This window comes from Chanos chanos, chromosome 13 (assembly GCF_902362185.1).
Source record: "Chanos chanos chromosome 13, fChaCha1.1, whole genome shotgun sequence".
Taxonomy (NCBI): domain Eukaryota; kingdom Metazoa; phylum Chordata; class Actinopteri; order Gonorynchiformes; family Chanidae; genus Chanos; species Chanos chanos.
The window spans coordinates 20,467,044-20,488,076 of record NC_044507.1 but is presented as its reverse complement, the minus strand read 5'-3'; the positions used below and the strand labels follow the sequence as shown (position 1 = coordinate 20,488,076).

Sequence of the window (21,033 nt, the reverse complement as noted above, 5' to 3'; positions counted from 1 at the left end):
CGACTTCAATATTCCACCTTCGATGAGTGATGTCGTAAATCAGAGACTCTGAGGATCTCCTGAAGAAATCCAGGTGGTTACTCCTCACAGCCCAGTCCTCCTTACCTCCCTAGCTCCCTCAGAACTGGAAAACAGGCACTATAGCTTGGCACAGATATGCTGTATTAACCACGTTTACTACATAATACAGTTAGTGCCTCAGACATGACTTTACACCATGTGTGTTGTGACTCACTCTCTTACATCTGTGTATGTCACACTCTGCGTGCATGATTACCTCTCTCTGGAACTCTACTCAGGGAATTCCCAGGAGACATGTTGGTTTACAGTAAGCATGTCCATTTAAACAGTCAAATGTGTTTTAAATGGTTAGATGAGTGCGTGTGTGTGTGTGTGTGTGTGTGTGTGTGTGTGTGTGTGTGTGTGCACGCGCGCACGCGTGTGTATGTGTGTGTTTTTTACTGTCCTCAGCCCTGCATGGCCAAGCTGATTCATTTTATCCCTCCATATACTGATATGCCGTTTTACTAAATATGATGTATGATTTTCAGCAGTGCAAGAGTCAATGCAGAATAAGCCAGAATATTAGTGGATTTCAGTCCTAAATAAACATGGGGAGAGAGAGAGAGAGAGAGAGAGAGAGAGAGAGAGAGACTGTATAGAGTCTATGTCATTACTGTGGCGTTCACTATGAGCTTTCCTTCAGCAGCTCCATTCAGTCTCCGTGCTGTTGACAAGGGAAGCCCTGTGCCCTTGTAGTCTTTGCATTTGCATTTTGTATTTTTGATGATGACTGTGAAATGAAATGAGTTTATTGATTCACATTCATCAATATCAATATTCATCTGTGAAAGACTCACACCGTTCTCCGTAAGCTTTAGTCAAGGCTTTGGCATAATGATAAGGCTTTTCTTAAGAAGGTAGATAAACTTAAAAAAAAAAAAAAAAAAAGTGACGGACACCCTTTCACCCTGAAAACCAAGAAAAGCACAAACGCACTGATGTGAAAGATGACCGAATGTTTCTGATAATCTGCCCATAAACTGCAGGAGAGGGCTCTCCACCATCCACCAGGCCCATTCAATTAGTCTGCTGATGTTTTGAAATACTTGTTTGTCACCAGCATCAGAAAAACAGATGGGGGTCTATATAGCCTCCTGTCGTTTCGGGCTGCACCCTGGAGCGGAGAGAGGGAGAGAGAAAGAGAGAGGGAGGGAGGGAGGGAGGGAAGGAAGGAGGGAGTATGAGAGACTAACCCATCTCTCTTCTTCTCTGCAGGAGAGACACGGAAAGAGAACAAATGCCCCAAGGTACGCGTTCCCCCTGCTTTGCCCACCATCGCTCCTCACACAGCCAAAACTGTAAACAGGCCCATACGGCCTGCAGAATGTGACGCTGTCTCTCAGGTGCCAACAGAGGCACCTCTGAGCAACCTGTCTCACTGGTGGATGTAAATGTGCAATATAAGGATGAGGAGAGGGCGGGGGGGAGGGTGGCTGTCTCAGTTGCAATGCATGTGACACAGATGTATGCCTCTCTCTCTCTCTGCCTCTCTCTCTCTCTCTCTCTCTCTCTCTCTCTCTCCCCCCTCTCTCTCTTGCTAATTCATCAAAGCAGCTCGACCTCGATCTCAGCGAGGGAGTTCTGAATTATGAAAAGCAGTGGTATAACGGGCAGCTGTTTCAACTTTAATGACACCAGTGCCGAGAACAGCGCGAAACAAACATGTGTGAAGCTACTCATGCAGTTCTGATTTGTGTAAACGCAACCACATACTGACATCCTTCACCTGAACTGCTGGAGGAAAGAAAGAAGAAAGAACACGGGTTTATTCCCATGGTAACCAAGTCTTCTTATGGCACGGGCTGTGTGCTGTGCTGGGTGAGAGATGTTCTCTCTAGTTGCTGAAAATCCATGTACTATGCCTCACCGAAGTCTGTATCAGAAGACGTCTTGACGTCTGCCCGGTGTCATTCCTCTTTTATTCAAAGTCTTAGCCTTGTCTCTGTAACGTGTTCCGTTTGAAACTTGTCTTTGAAAGGGAATATCTCATTCTGCAACGTCACCTGACCGAATTCCACAGGTTTATTTCCCCCAAGGCTCTGTGCAAATGATGGGTTTTATTTCACAAGAGGAAACAGCGCTGCTGATGACAAGGAAAAATAATTGTCTATGATGAAACAGTTTTTTGCATGCTATGGTGAAAACTGTCAATTTGTGTTAATTAAATTTGTTGTTAAACTGTGTTCTGGTAGACATATAGTCAAGACAGCAAATCCAGTATCACCTAGTACAACCTTTCCGTGTCGTTCTGAGGAACAAACGACGACCTCGCGTTTGAAACGAAGGCCATCTCCGTTCTTCCTCTAAACCCCGCGCATGTAGTTTGAACTTATGAACACGCGGGGGCTCTGCACCCTCTCCCAGAATTGAAGCTCCCTTTCCTCCTCTACAGCACCCCCCCGTCTCTCTCTCTTTCTCTCTCGCTCTCTCTTACTCCACGCTCCTTTCGCGACGCTGAGCCACAAAAGCCTACTGTCGGCACACGGCAGTGGCACCTCGCCGCTTCAGGGTGAAGATGGTAGGCAGTCTGTGTGCGCGTAAGTTGGCTCGCCGTTCACGGTCAGCATTGATAGCAGCGCTTACAGTATTACTGGTACAAACACTCATTGTATGGAACTTCAGTAGCTTAGACTCCGGTGAAGACAGGGAAGACGGTGGCAACGGCAGAGAAAAGAGGGACCGAATCGGTATCAACAAAGCCTACAGCGAGTATCCAAAAAGCGGTTTCCAGAGAAGACATCATCAGCCTCCGCTTGGAAAAGCAGCTGTGCGGCATAAACAGCATCCGGTAAGTCTAAATTTTCCGTACATCACGCGAAAAATAACCATTCTGCTGCCACTACCCGTGCCATTCATTTCGTTGAGTCTGCCGCTATTCAGTCCGCGATAACGGGCCCTTTGTGATTAATAAAGGATGTTGGCACGTTTAGGCTCGCTGATGCACTGCTACTCGGTTTTGGTACATTTTGGCAATAACACCGGTATGAGGATGAAACGAGTTTTTTTTTCCCCCGAGTGAATTTAGATGATTCATCGTTGTAATTCGACTATCGGGGAGCAGTCGCCACAAAATTAAACGGGGGATGTACATGTACACAGTGCGAGAGGGACAACGTTGTGCGATATACTTTGTAGCATCAGGTCATTAGTGGCCATTAATAATTTGCCTGTTAAGTCGTTAAAGCTATCAGAGCTGCATCCCCACTTCATCCTTGTCAGAGCTGCTCATCGCGTGCAAATTATTCTAGAAGAATAGGCTTCTGTCAGTTTTTAACGCCTTGACCGAAACTGTAAAAACTGATATTCTTTTTGTTGCCGAATGACCATTTCTCGGTAGAGAGATCGGCGCAGAGTAGCCTATAACGATACACTTTTGTTTTTTAGTAGCGTTTATTTTAATTTAACACAACGTTTAACTCCTTGAAGTTGCTAGCGGTCTTAGTAAACTAAAGCATTTATAGAGTATAGAGCTCGATTTTTTAAACGATTTTCAACGTCTGTCACACATGTCGAGATATCAGCAATATTTTGCTTATCAACATCGGAACTGTTAAAATCTGGGAAGTGATCACGAAGAAAGATGCAGCTTATTTCCCCTGTTTGGCTTGAAACGTTTTTCGTGAAGTCTCAAGAATGATACTGCCTCACGTGTAGTTTCCAACGGATGCAAAGTGCACGAGATCTCGGTTTCAGAGCGTCGCTGTCATTCACGACGTATTCTCTGGTATTTTCCAATTAGAGGCTGTGAATCGTAAAGTATTACATAGGTTAATAATAAACCAATGTGCCTCGTTCTCTGTATCGAAGTCCCATCTGAATAATGACAAAATGAGGCATGGTTATAGGTTGTTTTTCGCCGTTGTAAATATCTGTAATTAGGCCTGTCACCTCATTACAGCGAAGATGATAATTCAGCTTCTTATGTCTGTTAATACATAAATCTAGATGCCAAAGCAGCTAAAATGCGTGTAGATTATGGTTTGTGTTGGCCAAGTAGACTTAAATTCTCTTTTGATTTGGTCACTTCAAGCTCAGGGTGAGACACAAAGCGTTATATTATCTGAAACGTTCACTAAAGACAATGCTCAACATTGTTCTGTGAATGTAATATTTCTCATTTTCAAACCACTCCTCTACAGTGTCAGTGTGAGCACAGTTCTGTATTCAGCAGCAAAACTTACAACGCAGTGGCTGTCTGGACATGGTAGAAAAAATCTTCACCCAGTGGTTAGCAGAGACACACACCTCACATAGTGATCTTTATTTTCAGACTCATGTCCAAAAGAGGTTGTGTCTTTACAGGCTGGAGAGAAGACCATGTCTGACCTGATGGTGGATTGTCATTGCAATTCAATTCTGTAACACACTCCATTATTCAAACAGCTCCTCCAGCTTCCTCCCTATCTCCTGTTTTTGTTTGTTGCTTCCATGCTGAACGTGTCTGTTTTAACATTTCTTTTTATCTCCATCCTCTCTCTCTCTCTCTCTCTCTCTCTCTCTCTCTCTCTGGTGTTAGAGAGGAAGTTGCAGAGTGGGCTATGGGAGAGGTGTGGAGTGATTGTTTGGGTAATGTAACCAAACACTCAGATCTGTCTGAGGGTAGAGATAGGGAGCATCAATTAAGATACCCTTCTGATCCCATGGGCTTTCAGACCAATCCTGTGGGTTTTTTTTTTTTTATAGTTGGAAGACAATGGAATAGGAAGTCTACTATTGTTAAGTAAAAAATAACTTTGTAACTCGTGATCCTTCCGTTGTATGTTTTCTGAGTCACAGCCGGTGGAAGACTCTTGTGCGTGACTCGCAGACGGGCTCAGAGATGCCAGTCTCCCTTAGTTTTGGATGGGTTTTCCAGTCTCCTATACCTCTCCGTGCCAGCATTAGGCCGCCGGTCCGGTGCCTCGCCGCCGAAAGCGTCACAGCACCTAGTTGTTATGCTTCAGAGTTGTGTTCTCTACCTGTCGAGTTTTAAAGCACGTTGACAGGCGAGAAAAAAGGGGGGTGTAACTGCTCTTTGATCCTGCACTTTGTCTGACTGGCTAAGGCTTTTTGTATCACTCTCAGAAGTTCGCTGTCACAGTGCATCTGCTGCTCTGCCTCCTATAATGAAGACGTTCTGTGTTCAAGTACATTTTTTCTCTACTTGTTTGTCGTCGAGTTTATTTCCAAATGGGGCAAAAAAAAAAATATTTGCATGCGGCTGATGTCGGTAAAGGATTTGGGTTTCCCTCCGTTATGCCAAGGCTATACCACGTATTCAGCTGTTTTCTTTTGCCAATGTTCTAATATGAAACTTGAAGTTCCTTGATGAGATCTACAGAAACTTAACACGTTATAAATTAGGAAGTGGTCGGGAAATGGGAAGTGGTTGGGGCGTTGGGGATGTTCTGTTTTTTTTTTTTTTGTTTTTTCCACTGAAGTGGCTAAATTGGCTGTAATTTTTGAGAGACTATTCACAGCGTGTTAAAGCCGATTGAGAGGATAATTTATGTGTGTAAAATTCCTGCATTGCACCTCAGAGAGAAATTTCCTGATGGTCTTGGATACAAACAATAACATTTTGCATGAAGATTTTAGTCTTTTAACCATCAGCACGATGGGCTTAATTGATTTATGTACCGCACAGGTTTCGCTGAAATTTAGCAGTGACGACTCAGCTTGTTTCTCTCCGCCCCCCCTCACGCTCTCTCTCTCTCTCTCTCTTTCTCTCTCTCTCTCTCTTTCTCTCTCTCTCTCTCTCTCTCTCTTTCTCTCTCCGTCTCTCTCTCTCGCTCTCTCTCTCTCTCTCTCTCTCTCTCTCTCTCTCTCTCTCTTTCTCTCTCCGTCTCTCTCTCTCGCTCGCTCGCTCTCTCTCTCTCGCTCTCTAGCCTAAATGAGCAGGAGTAATTGTTGATTGAAACATTTCTGCTGACAGATGAAGTGCTGAGTGAATGATGGCAGTGGAAGAATTCCATCATGCTTAACATTTGTGATCCAGGTGTTGCTAACATGTGTCACACATGTTTTCTGACACATGTAAGTATGCAGTAAAAAAACAAAACCAAAAAAAAAAAAAAACCCAAAAACGCCACTTCCTCGATGCAGCTTAAACATCCCCTCATTAGACAGAGCCAGACGTTGCCTGTCAGTTTGGCGGCCAGCGTTCCTTGTGATTTCAGGAGCACGTTTCCCGAGTCCGTGTACGAGCTGGTGCTGCTCAGGTTGGAACGGGTATGAAGCTAAAATATGATTCATAGCTGTGGCGCTGTAGGAGATGTGTTCTGTAAGGTGACGGTTTAGTTTGGTTCCGTGCCCTTGTGTGGGTGTTTTTCGCATCAAAAGCTTTGCTTAGCCAGTCTGTATGTCAGGTTTTGTCTTCACTATTGGTCTTGAAGCGATTCATCGTTTTGTAAAAGAACAGAATGAGTCAAAGGCTCGGGAGAAATCTGTGAACACACACTATCACACTGATGCATCCGTCTGTTTGTCTGTCTGTCTGTACACCTGTCTGGTCACACTGCTCCAGTGTAACAGAGAAAGCTATAGGGATAGTATGGGCTCACTCATCTTGGTAAACAGTGCACTGTGTTTTCCAGGCCTGGCCTGTCTGCTTGACTCTCCCTCTCCCCTCTCTCCCTCCACCCCCCCCCCCCTCTTCGTCTGTAGAGCCATTCCACACTGTGCTGACTCACACATAGTCAGTATGCCTGAGTGCCCGCCAGCCGTCTCTCTCTCTCTCCCTCTCTTTCTCTTTCTCTCTCAGGTACACACATACACATACTCATGCAAACATACACAGACATACACTCACACTCCATGCTCTACCTGAAGCATTATCTTCATTCTTTAGAGGCAAGGCATGGTTTGACACTTGCTTTGGTTGCTTATTGTTATCAGGGTCAGTCTGTGGCTGCTTGCTGTCACTTCTCCCCTGCGACTGGACAGCTTCCACAGTGCCACCCCCTCCCGTTCTCTCTTAAACAGGGAGGGAGACACACACCTCGGCTCGTTAAGACCGATGAACACGAGCCGTGAAAGATTATCCGAGTTGTTTTATCGAGGAAGAGTTTTTAAAGGCTTTGTGCCTCGAATAAAAGGTGAGTTTGGTTCTTGTGTTTTTTTTTTTTTGTTTTTGTTTTTGTTTTTTTTATTGTCTTAGATCTGTAAAAGACCAAACTGTGCTCTTTCAGCTGCAGCTGACTCGTACATAATGGACCAAACCAGCGTTTATTGATTTGTTTCCCTGCGCTGTGCCGATGGTTATCAGAAACATTTCCATGATGTCCAGGCTCTAATGAGTTGAGCTCAATAGCCTTTCCTCTGGACTCGCTCCTCCATGTGCTACAACGCGTCTGGATTTCTCTTGTCTTTGTGGACATAAAATATCCAAGCAAACACCAATAAACATGTCTCCATCGAGGCTGAAGCTACCGAGAATGTGGTTTTTTGCAGTTGCCGGATGTTGGTGATCTGCATTAGCGTACAGTTTTGCGCTTTGTGTAAACACATCCATAAAAAAGTAGACGTAATTGTTATGTAAGCTGGGAAACACAATGGCGCCCTGTCACCCGTTTTTGAGACGCAGCCGAGAAAAATATTGTAATACTGGTATTAACATGCCTGCGGGAGATGCTTTAGTGAAGGAATGTCGCCGTCTTTTTAATTATGGCTCAATTCCAGTTATTGTTTCTGTTTGCTATCTTCTTTTATTTATTTAATTTTTTTATGGTGGTGCGTGTTGGAGCTAAATGAGTCGCGTTTGGGCGTTTTTTTTTGGGCTACGACATTAAGCGCTGACATTGTGTTTATGTTATCTATAGCAGAGTGACCTTCAGTGTCACTGTCAACACCTTACCGCAGAATGTATTGGTTATAGGGGGTGTCAGTCATAGAGACAGCCCCTAAAATTACTGTGTGTATTTCTCCCTCTCCACATCTCCCTGGGCTAAACTCCTACACAAAGACCTTCTCTCCGTCTGTTGAGTGCTTACAAATGTGTGTGTGTGTGTGTGTGTGTGTTTCCTAGGCACCAGTAATGAGTGTATTCATGTTCTTGAGATGAGCGTCGGAAAAGAGGTAGCACTGTTTTGAAAGAGCCAGTAACATCTGCGTCAATGCAGGCTGTGTGCTGTCTGGAACTGGTGGGTCAGTGTGAGAGCGCTGAAGGTGCGTGAGTGTGTGTGTGTGTGTGTGTGTGTGTTTTGCCGTGTAACGCTCCTCTATGTGCTGTTCTGGGCCCACTGAGCTCTGAATAAGGGTTTGTGTTACAGACCAGTCAGAGGTGGCAAAAGAAAACAAACTGTTGCAGTTGACAGCGTGCTCCTGTAATGGCAGGGGCTAGACTAGCCATCCCCTCTCATTCACACACACAATCACACTTTTTTATTTTCTTGGTTTTTTTGTTTGTTTTTTTTGTTTGTTTGTTTTTTTTTTACATTCCCCTAGATATGCATGACCATTTAAATTAAACACGCAGACTTTCTACACACCCTACCTTACACATAAATATGCATACAGAGAGAGATCAAGAGAGCGAGGGAAGGCAATGAAGAGACTGTCCGCTACATTCCTGTGCTGAACACAAGCCAAACAAACCAGGGTGCCCAGCATTTGAGCATTACCCAGCAGAGAGTGCACACTTTAATCCATACACACTATCAGATAATCACACCACTCCTCTGGAGCCTCATTACACACTGGGTTATATGAACTCTGGGATTTGTTAAGAGATGCTACACTGAATAATGAAAATCCATAATCCCACGCGTGAGGCCAATAATCCCAAAGGTAAGCGTCTTAGAAAACAATGTTTCTGGAGTTTGGATTTTGTACATTTATTTTGAGCTCCAGCTTTTGCATGTGTGCGTGTGTGTGTGTGTGCGTGCGTGCGTGTGTGTGTGTGCATGCGTGCATGAGAGCGAGAGTAAGAGTGTTTGTTTTGATCAGGCTAATTACAGTAAAGCAGTGATTTAAGCGTATCAGAGAGTCCACTCTGCCATACACGTGCACTTAGCCCTGCTCTGTCCATGTATCTACAGTCTTAGAATTTTATAGTCATCCATTCACTTGTGCCGTTTAAAACAAGATGAATGGAGCTGTAATTGCCTGTGTGGGTCACACTGAACCTCGCTGGTGTCTAGGTATGTGAAGAGTCCAAATCCTTCTCTTAAAATGCCATCTTTACCCATTCTGTTACACAATGTACACCCTGCCACTGAAGACCCAATTACAGATTTGTTGAAGGGCGCGATTCTAGGCAATGCCTGCTGGGGCCTGTGAATCATTTCAGACACATGTGACCAGGAAAAAGGCTAAATGAAGACCCTTTCACGGTTCTGTTCACGTCACTCTTTTACCCTTCTCTCCCTCTCTCTCTCTCTCTCTCTCTCTCTCTCTCTCTCTTTTCAGTAGAGTGAGAGAATGCGAGTGTATCACGCAGTGGTGAGAATTCCCACAGTGTCTGTGAATCTCTTCGTCTCTAGGCTACGTTACGCTGACGTAACAACCCCCACCCCAATCCCAACACCCCCCCCCCCCCCCACCCGCCCCCACCCACCCCCAAAACATCTAGATTTTGCGCCGCCTGGCTAGCGAACGCGTCCTCCTTCATTTGGTTTGTAATCCCTTGGTTCCATGCGTGTGTCTGAACAGCTGTCCCCACAGCCCCAGCATCCCACTAACGAGGTCGTTTTTAAACACACAACACGTGCAGAGTTGTCCGAAGATGATGAATCGGGGTCTCTTTGGCCGTGTTGGGGCGTCGTCCTTGGGTTGGAGATGGTTCAGAAGCTGGAATAACCCCCCCGTTTTTCCAGGACCTCCTGGACGAGGCGAGGAGGACGTCAGTCTTGAGCCGGAGCGGAGCTGAATCCCCGGGGGCTTAAACGCCGTGGATACTGCCCAGAGACTGAGGCTTTATTAGTGATTAAGTGCGTGCTGACGTTCGACGAGAAAACAGCACAATTTATGTTTTTTTTTTTCTTTTTTTATATCCCTAAATCCGGCATCTACTCAAAGCCTTCACATAATCCTCTGGAATCCCATGGGTCTGAAGCTACTTTGTGTTCCACTGATGTGTCTTTATTAACTGTTCACTGACCTATTCCTTTAATGCCACAATGGTGTATGTGTGTGTGTGTGTGTGTGTGTGTGTGTGAGAGAGAGAGAGAGAGAGAATGTGTTTGTACCATGTGTGCACATCCTGGAAAACACACAGACCACACTGCCATAGCACGTTTTTAATAGCAGCCCAAACAGGGGTCAGCAGACAGGTGAATCTTCGGTTCATCAAATCTTCTCCCTAGCGCTTCCCCCAGTCTGCCCGGCCTCTCTTTTTGTGGTTCAGCCGAAATCGATGTTTAATGTCAGGTATATCTCCCGTCCTGCGTGTGACCCCTTGGTGTTCTCCAGCGACTTCGCCAGATGTCTCAGCTCTATGTTTTGCTTTTCTTTTTTTTTTTTTAACTTTGTGGTGTGCTCGAAGAAACTTTAGAAGAGTGTGTGGTGCACTTCTTTGGGTTTAGAGGGTGAAGGAGAGAGAGAAAAGAAGCTCTGATGAGCTGAAAATGTGTCAATTAATGTTCTGTCCTTGTCCTTCGGCCCGTCTCCTTCCCTCAATTCAATTAGAGCTGAAAGCAAAATATTGACGTTGACTTTGCTGCACCTTTCGACTGTGAGGACTCAGTGTTAAACAATCAATTTTGAAAGCGTACGCCATCTTAAACACAAATGCACACACACACGCGCACACACACACACACACACACAAAAGGCAGAGTGACTGGCAGTGAGCTTTCCCAGACGATCTTAAGCACACTGAAAAGACCCCTGTGAGACAAAGCATGGTGTAATGATTGCTGACATAGCGCCAGAGCAGTGGTAGCAAATGCGCCTTGTAACTTCTGTGTCCCGTGCTATAATCCATCACTGAGTTAATCAAAGGGCAGCGGAGGGGGGGGGGGTACAGACGACCGTAATCACGGAAAGAGCTGCTATTTGCATTTCTCTCAAATTGCGTTTTCTTTGACACTGGCTTCACTCAGCCTCTCAGTTTATGTCACCATTTAGATTGTTTGGAGCATAAGCAATGGTTACGGGTTCCATGACAGTTTTTTTTTTTTAAACTTAAAGTTGACAGTAAACGAGATGCATGGGGCTGATCTGCCGTGCACTCGTTGACTTAAACTTAGACATCCCCTCCGTCTAACACTGTGACAGTGCTACAAAGCCACTGCGACATTCCACTGCTGCGACCGCGGTGTGTTTTACTAAATATGTTCTCCTGCCTCCAAGCACATTTCAGTGCAGTTTATAGAGGCCCTAAAATGCTTCCTCTGGAAGGAGCTAGCGCCGCTAGGCTAGTGTAATTAAAACCTACTGTTGCCTTGTTGCTGCATCATCATCATCATCATCGTTTCAGCTCGTCACCCCGCCCTCCTTTTCGCTTTTTTTTTTTCTTTTCTTTCTCTCCCTCTCTCTCTCTCCCTCTCGCCCGCTTACAGCCCTTGTGCTGTTGGACATAAGAAAGGATTTATTTGCTTGATGGATAGCACTGCAGCTTGCTAACTGATCCCTCAGGATCCCAAGGATGCTGACACTGGCCAAGAGAAAGGACGCGGCCCCAGAGAGCCACTGACGATGCCAGTCACACACTCGACCAGCTGCACCGCTCCCGGGCATCCCTGCCCGTGCCCTACCAAGACTGCTCGACTTCGCTCCACAAAACGCCCCTCGTCCCTCCCCCCGATATACACCCACGATTTGGCGTCATCTGATGGTTCTTAAACGCTAATCAGCATGCTTATAGTGAGGAAAAACCGCAAAATCCTCTGGAAGCCCGAACGTAACATATTTAACAGACAATAAATAATGCAGAGTGTATATTTAATTTATTAATGTTTTCATTTTTTATTTATGTCTCTATTTATTTAATGAGCATGGCACACTTTAGCCCCAGAGCCGTCCTGGAGAATATTTATTTGATATAGATGCAGAATTGCCGTCGTGTAGGCAGGAGAAAGATGTAAGTCGGTGGAGCCGTAGGGTATAGAAAATGAAAAGGGCCGCACATCTGTGTGTAATTCTCACGTGAAATGAGGAGCGAATATAAAGGAGAACGGTACCACGTTACACGCCGAGGACCAAACCTGCTCAGCGGTAACCATCCAGTCAGACCGGCATTAAAGCGCTTGTTACAGAACACATAGTCGACTTTATAAAGCCAAAGCACAGACATCTACACCTGTAATCTTACCAAGGCTGAATAGATTCTAAGAGTTCAATTAGATCTACTTTTTTTCTTTCTTTTTTTTTTTTTTATTAACAGGACCGGCATAAATGTGAAAGCATATTCCTAGAGCAGAGAAATAGACAAGTGGAACATTTTGACATATGGGTAGAAATGATAGCAAGTTCCTTTTGACGTGCACTTCTCTAGAATCCAGAGCTAAGAACATTCCACAACGTCCTTTTAAATATAAAACTGATAAAGGGCAAAAAGGAACACACACATGCACATAAATGAAAGCAATGCGCAGATACAAAAGCCTTCGGGGTAGAGAGTGTGTCTGTAGAGAATCAGGGAACAGAATCATTAAAACAGACTCCCAACCCACCCTGTACAAACTGAATATAAATGAATTAAAAAAAAAAAATTAACATCTGTTTTAACAGTAATGTAAAAGAGACTGTTACTGCAAGGTAAAATTACAACTGCAATATGCTTGTCAAAGTCTTCACTGTAACCTCATTTGCTCACATGCTTTATTCAAAGCGCATGTCAAACACTACAGTGTTCAATAAGGGAAAAAAAACAAAAAAAAGTTCCTTTGTTTTATACAGTAAAAACATGAGAGGCAGTTTTCAGTGAAGTGCAGTCTGATAGCAGGGCTCGATTGAGCGTGGCCACATGATCATTTTTCCCATGAGAAAGCACATGACGTTCTCATGAGAGACCAGGGCTGGCTCTGGATGAATAGAATATTTAGAGTACTGTATGTCCACCGAATGCCTGGCTTTATGATCATGCCTGGGTGTGATACCACAAAAAGATTTTTTCCCCCCTACACTCTCCTAGTTTCTAAGAGTGTATTTAATTTCCGCCGTGCACAGGGTACATCTTCGGTAATACGTAATACATACTAGCTGAAGGAGAAAAAAAAAACAAAGACGCTAGAACTTCATTATTTAAGGGAGAAAAACGGAGCATTTTTATTATGGATCCACTGAGAACTGGCCTTGAACATACAGGCAGTGACTGAGCTGTAGATCCATCAGGTGCAGGGTGAGGGTGAAGAAAGAAAGGATGTGGAGGTGGGGGTTAACAGATAGAGAGAGAGAGAGAGAGAGAGAGAGAGAATGTGTGTGTCAGAGCTTTGGCCATAGGGGCTGGCCTGGCAGTCCACAGCAGTTTGCCTCTCCCAAGCCATCAGAGGGGCTCAGAGAAACACAGGCAGCGAGTCTGAGAGGGTTAGGTTTAGCCTCCCTCCAAAATCTTTGAATCCATTGTCTGGTTACATTCTCCACAGTCATTCATCACCTCTGCATTTACACACATACACATACATACAGATACACACACACACACACCTCTCTCTCTCTCTGTGTGTGTGTGTGTATGTGGCTGTGAGAAGAACGGGGGCCTCCCTTTCTCAAGCCCTAACCCTCTCACAGCATGTTATGAATGGTCGTTTTTAATCTCTCCCTCCAGCTTTTAAGGCCTCCCTTCCATTTTACGGGATACATTTAATGTTTTAAATGGCTGTGTACTTGCACAACCCTTTGAAGTCTTTTTTTCCCCCCTCTTTTTCTACAGCGCGTCCCGTTGTTGTTTCAAATTAGGATGCGTATTTAGAACGTGCTGCGTTTTCAGCATTTTCACACTTGGCATCGTTTTGCCCCCCACCTCACCCCCCCCAGTCTGCGTTCAGTCTGTTTTGAGTGGCTTTCTGTGGACAGCGTCGTGTTAGCGTCAGCGTGCTGGAAGCCAGGTTGTGGAAACGGAATAAAGAAGGAAGTCTAAGCCGCCGGGGTAAATTGCGCGCTCAGGGCCCGAGCGCACTGGGCTGAGCTCCGAGCTTACTGGGCTCAACACAAACCAGTCCGTCTGAGCCCCCGGCGGCTCACCGCATTCGGCAGGCAGAATGCAAAGCGGCCGGGCGTCGGGCGGAGCCACTGGTACCAGGCTCAGACGGCATGAGGAACGCCTTAGAGAGGATCTTCTGTTCGGAGTGTAAAAGGACTACGGGGGATCTCTGGCAGTTGAACGGCGTTCCTTGGCCGGGAGACCGTGTCTCGTTCCCGGCTTTACGACCAGAGAGATGCGAGCGAGGAGAAGTCTGAGGGCGGAAAGCGCGTCGGCATTCCGAGGGAACGGAGGAGGTGGATTCTCCTTATCCCAGCTCACGTCGGCGCACCTCAGGAAGCTCAGATCACGCCGGCCGCAGTCTGCATGGCAATAGGAGCGTGGTTCTGTCTCGGCGCATCTGGTTGGCTAAGCCACAGCAGCCAATCACAGAGAGACTACGCTCAGCACAGGCCCTGAAATGCCGTCCAACAGTTCCTCAATGTATTTTATGGTGAAATGAGTTACGACTTAATCATCCTTTGCACACACACATACACACACGCTTGAAATGTTCAAACTGAAGCAGTAACCTTGATGTAATGGCAGTCTCAGACGTTTGTGCTGTGTGGTAGTTAGAGGCTGTGTCTCATTGTGCAAGATGTGTCTTTGAATAGTGCTAAACGTCTTTGGGTCACGTAGGATGGGCGATGACTGCAGGTGGCCAGCTCCTGAATGATGCCACCAGCACAAAAGAGGATCCCATTTCCAAACACTCTCCCCACCAGACTGGGCCTGGAGAGTCTCTGCACCACTGGCATTCTGCTGCCAAACGCGTTCAGGTCTCTAAGTGTGGCAGCCATGCCAACAGGTTTCACACGAACATTCCTCGCACTGTTTTGTGTGTGTTGGCCTATATTACGCTATGGAGAAGCTCACGGGGGCCTTGGCGAAGAGGCTTTTCACTTGTCTTCTTTTGTGACCCCTTTTCTCTCCGAACAACGGGACATGATTCTGTGCGAACTACTCCAGAGAACATCAGGGAAGGCCTGCTGGGCGGAGAGAAGTGCAGCCTGTCTGAACAGCGCTGATAACACATTTTTAAAAAATCCCTTTGAATGGTGTTGAACAGCAGGGAAATTCACAAAAAAACACTGTGTTACAGCACAGCACTCTGAAAGGGGTACAATTAAACTGTTGTTAGTTAGGCTGATCTGAGAGATATAAAAGAGAGAGAGAGAACGAGAGAGGGAGCGAGAGGAAGAGAAAGACGCATATGAACCCAAACACATTTGCGTCAGAATTGGACATTCCCGGTTTTCAGTGCTGCCGTGTTGGAGGAGGGGGGGGTGGGGGACTGAAGGAGCTACCTTGGCTGAGGCAGTGGAGGAAATAGGAAGACACTCAGTAATAATTCAGCACTTGTTGACGGTGTGTGAAGAGAGACTAATGTCTTTGTAGTGTAATCCATTGTCTGTACACTGTGAATTGTGTCTGTAAAATGCGAAAAGCCTGAATGAGCTCACAGCCAGTACGGTACAGCAGAAAACTAAGCGTCTCTTTCAGAAGGGCCCAGACAAGCAGGTTTTTCTCCTTTCTATGAAAGGAATAGAGGAATAATGCATGTGTGCATTTAATGGGGGGGGGGGGGGGGGGTCAGTTAACAGAGTTGGCTGAAAATGTATTACTTTGGAAACTACCGTGAATTTGGCTTAAATCAAACTAATTAATAAGCTGAACTTTGTGTTGAAAAGACAGAATGTTAAATAGTTTCGTTTCATATAAAAGTAATGAACAAACAGGTCAAACAGTAACGGTGGCATAGTATGTAGTGGAGTTTCTCTTTGCCTTAGAATGTTGCATTGATTTCATTGTTTGCGTTCACTGTTAGCGTGTAAATGAATGTCTCTCTCCCTGTGACATTTTCGACTCGTGACTAAACACTCCCACTCACTTGGTTCTGTTTTATTATAAGTAAAGTCAACATTGTTGAACTGTGTTTAATTTTTAAAACAAACAGTTGTTGAGTTCTTTTTTTTTTTTAAACATTAGGCGTGACCCTCATATATTTGCCATTTAGGAGATATTTATCTTTTAAATCATAACAAACTATCTTTTAAGGGCACTCTCTTTGACTGAAGCTGCATAGGACAAAATAATCCTTCGATTCAGGGACCTGATGCTAATCCAGTATCAACCCAGTCAAACTGAAACCCGTTCAGTAGTCCTGGCCTCTGTGCCTTTGAAACTGAGAGGACCAGGATGAAACTGTACACTTATTAGTGTTAATATGCTTCTCGGGTTTTGCTCTACAGAAGGTGCATTGATACACTCTGTGTGTGTGTGTGTACATAGCCTGCCAGGGTTTACCTCACATCAAATGGCATGTGTGTGTTGCCACCTTGTGCCAAGTTCCACATCTGCAGAGCTGAATGGCTGGAGGACGTTGGCAGCACAGAGCTCTGGCAGCGGGCACTGGTGTGAAAGTAGGAGAGCTTGACCCAAGCCAAGCTAAGCCAGTGTCAGTCAAACGGGGCCTCCTCTGCCCCCTCCACATGGACCAGGGCCGCCAGAGAGCTTTAGCTCTGCCCCCACGTTAGCCGCTAACCCCCTTAGCCACTCACAAATTACAGGCCCTGGTTGGGAGGCTGGCTGCTCCTCTGTGGGGTTATCCCTCCCCATTAGCTGCCTGGGGAGAGATTAGAGCACAGAACACCGGGAGGTTATGGGTTCTGTTGGAGGAAGGGAGAAAAATCTATAAAGACAGCCTGCAGTTGGTGGTGGTTATGTCCTTGAGATTTGGAGGTGGCAGGGCAGGGCAGGGCAGGGCCTGGAGTGTGGTTCAGGTTTCAGTTTGTGGTTCCTAGAACTGTATTTTCTAACAGTAAGCCTATTTCTGACCTACAGCAGATTCTGCACTTCAGCAGAGGGTAGTGGACTCCAGTACTCCACAAGAAACCAGTCTGCTCAAGCACTGTTCTCCCATATATCTACAAGTAATGTTTCCCCCGGGGTAATTTTAAATGGGTTTTGTTTATCAGCAGTCTTAACCCTAAACGCAAAGCTGTTATTCTTCCTCATTCGTAAGTCAAAGAGTTGGTCGTGACAAGGAGACGGGTCTTGGGCTCTATGCAGCGTGGAGAAGAGACATTGGCGTATTGACCAGACGAGTCCGCGAGCCACACCTTGAGCATTCATTAAGAAACGCTGAGCTGGACGCCGCTGCTTTAGTTGTGAATATGCGCTAATTGGCTCGGCGCCTCATTAGTATGCCTCTGAACCACTCTGCGCGCATGCCTCTGCCTTTCCCATTCCCACTAAGGAGTTTTTGCCGAAGGAAAAGATGTGGCTGTTTGTTTTACTTTGACGGGACAGGAATTTAAATAAAGAATAGGCTACATCATAATCGTTCCATACAAAGTAACCGAAATCGTCACGCACAACACATCATCAAGGCGTTTTCTCTTACACGTGTTCCCTTTTAACCACAAATGCCTGGTCTCTGATTAATGACGTGACAGAGCGGTCGGAACGGTAAGAAAAAAATCCGACGGAAGCGGCCTTACTTTCACTGGTTAAACCTTACATGGCCAGTTTAAATCGACCCGTCTGAGAGGCAATGTTTCTGAGACGATGCCAAAAATCCCCTCCCGTGATGGATTACTCTTGACCGCCTTATACAAAAGCCGTGGCCTTAAACCTTAAAGCGGATGGGTAAGCCTGGCTTAATGTTTGCTCATTTGCACTTGGGAACGTACTGAGAACAGTACTCGATATCGAGGATGATGCAGCCAATCAGGACTCGCGCCAACAGGTGCTCGGAGAGCTCAGTGCTGTTTTCAATAGGCAAGGAGCCACAAAACGTTTTGAATAGAGGCTTATGGGAATCTCGGCGCTAGTTAAAAATAATCCAGAAAATGATGTTTCTAAACCTCGTTTACTCGCTGTGCAGTGGAACTCAACCCCAGATTTCAAGGAGTGGTTCATCTTTGCTCCCCGGTTTTCAAACGGCTGTCAAACATCTCTGCCTTATTCGTGAACTACTGCCTTCAAAATGATTGAAAATCGTTCTAATAAATTATTGGCAATGTTACAATTTAAAGCTTTGATTAAAAAACGAAATATCGTGTTTACAGCAGTAGTTTTTCAGCATATTGTTCTGACAGAATTCAGAATTTATCAGTTTAGCATCACAAACTGAAAGACCTGTCTTTACAGTGACACCGCTATGAAACGGATCATTTTTTTTCCTGTGCATAACCGTAAAGAAAGGTGATTAAGTATACACAAATGTTGACTGAAATAAAGAATAGTTTCATTGTGCCTAGGGCTGCGTGATGTGTCGTGTTTTCATCGTCATGGCGATATGATTTTCCGCTATAAACACATGGCAAAGGACGGCAATATCCGAACCGAGATTCGCAGAGCTGGACAGTTGACGTACACAAGTCAAGGGTGCGTATGTTTGTGTGCGCGGTGACATAATTAGAGTGGGACGACCAGAGAAACAGCTGCGTAGAGAAGCACATACCACAAGAAACGATGCAAGAAGCAACTAAAATGAGTAGTCTCGCAGAAACGAACGAGACCAAGAATGTCAGTAGACTAGCAGTAGAGGATTTGGTATCGAAAACGGGAAGTACATCTGTCGTGTGGCAATGCTTTGGTTATAAAAAGAGATGACAATCTGCAAACGCAAATTTTGTGTTTGCAGATTGTCAAATTGCAGTACTGTAACTTGACAATCTGCAAACACAATCTGCAAACTGCAGAAAGTCAAGTTGCAGTACTGTATTACTATTTCTATTGTACTGAAACTATCTCATTGTTGTTGGGGTTTTTTGGAGGGGATGGGGTTGCACTTTACAGAATGAGTAAAGGCTTTAATTGGTTTTATTGTTAATAATTGCTGTTATATTTACTAGTGATTGTTGTTACTGTGAATTATGGGTTAATTATCTGGTGATGAATAAACTTGAGAAGTAGTTTGAAAGTGCTTTGATTTTATTACACAACATACACAATCTATTCATTTTCTCGAACATGGCATGTTGTCCCCATATCGTGTCACACTAATTGAGGCAGGTGTTTATATCACAGTAATGGCACTATCTCAGTCTGGTTAACTTCACACACATCATCTGTGTCTGAGACTCTTTGAAGATTGCTTTTTTCATTGTATCCCTCAGTTCTATCACAATCTGTTTGAACACGTCCTAGAAAAGACTCCTTTTGAATCTGAACCTGCTGCTTTGATACTGTTTGTTTACGTGCCTTTCACTGTGAGGAGTGAGAAGATTTCTCTGTCTGTGGAATGAATATATGGAGTGAATGGCAGTGGCAGTTAGGGCTTGACAAGTCATTTTGAAGACTCTGGGTCAACTTCTCTTTTGACAGTGGATATTGTACATATCTGTAAGGCTGAATGAAATTAGGAGGGCTTTTAATCACTGCAGATGTATTTGGAAATTTTATAAAAAGGAGAGAGAGAATTTCCAAAAGACTTCCATGAAAAGATAAGCAGAGAAAATCCTCATTAACTTTGGGTCAGTTTTAGAAAATGTATTTTGATTCATCTTTACAAGCGTCTACAAGGCTTTATAGAGAACATGTAGCTGGGAAAGACTTGTGATCTCTCTCTCTCTCCCCATTCTCTCTCTCTCTCTCTCTCTCTCTCTCTCTCTCTCTCCTGTTCTATCTCTCTCTTTTTCTCTGTAGGGTAGCAGATGCACTAATGTAATAGCCTTGTTCCATACTTCCACTAATAATAATAACTTTATTTATACAGCACTTTTCCAAACAAAAACTACTTTACAAAATGCTTTCCAAGGATTAAAACATTTCAGGATTTGAGGCGAATAAAATCAGGCAATTACATTAATAAAAATAACATGGAAATAAAGAATACAATAGAGATTAATAAAAAAAACAGGTAATAAAAAAAGACATAAGACATGTAGGAAATAAATAATACTGAAGTAAAATAGGGAAAAATGACGACAGCAGTGGTAATAAAACAGGTAAGACATGGTTGAAATAAAACTGTGTGCTAGAGCTAATAAATGATGAGAAAATAGATAAGTTTTGAGAAATGATTTAAAGGATGACACCGACCCTGCTAGCCTCAGAATCTCGGGCATGTCTAAAGTTTCGACAGTTGTTGCCAGTGGAAGCTTGCTTGAGTCATGTAGGATGAGTAGGAAAAGATTTGTCTGAGACAGGCCTGTGGAGGGCAGGGAGAAGAGTTTTTCATTCAGTCTTTCTGGTCTTTCGCGCACACGTTAGAGAGAGAGTGTGTGTGTGTGTGTGTGTGTGTGGAGGGAGTGGGTTATCTGTCATCCTCAGAGGAAAGCATTTTTCCAGCTCCTCTAGTCTACTCAGTGAGTGTGTGCATTGACCAGGCTGGCCCACAGATGGAGGTCCTTCATTAAACTGAGTCATACAGGACAAGGCTCACATTGAAAAGCCCTGCGCGTTTTTCATGACACACAACACGCGGCGTCTGACCGCCACGTTCTCGCAAAGTGTGTGCACAGACAGATAGTGAGCGTGTGTGCACGAATGTGCGTGTGCTCACGTAGACGTGTGTGTGTGTGCGGCAGCCTGTATGTGGTTAGTGCTGCTAGTTAAAACTGTGAAGGAAAAAAAAAACCCCTCGCTTTGGTAGCACCTCTTGCACAAGAAGGAAAGAAAGCGAACTCTTGTTTCTCTTGTTGCAGTGTGTTTTATAGAATATATTGATGGAGAAGGAGAGCTCTCCCTGTGCCACAGGCAGGCTTTTGCTTTAGTTTTCAGTATCGATCAAAGCTGTCAAAACTATGCTCCCCATACGGGGTAGGGATGAGTTCAGCTCGTGTGTTTATGACTGTCACCACAGTGAGCGGTGGAGGGGGGGGGGGGGGGGGGGGGGGTCTTTTTTTGAGTCTGCC

General features: G+C 44.9%; 1 protein-coding gene across 1 annotated transcript in view; it reads left to right on the top strand.

Annotated features, from left to right (window-relative positions):
* Positions 1–2,578: 2,578 nt before the first annotated feature.
* The window catches only part of xylt1 (xylosyltransferase I), a 42,998-nt gene continuing 24,543 nt past the window's right edge, over positions 2,579–21,033 (top strand). Inside the window, 1 exon segment of the mRNA XM_030790771.1 lies at positions 2,579–2,851. Within this exon segment, the coding sequence (XP_030646631.1) occupies positions 2,579–2,851 (273 nt within the window).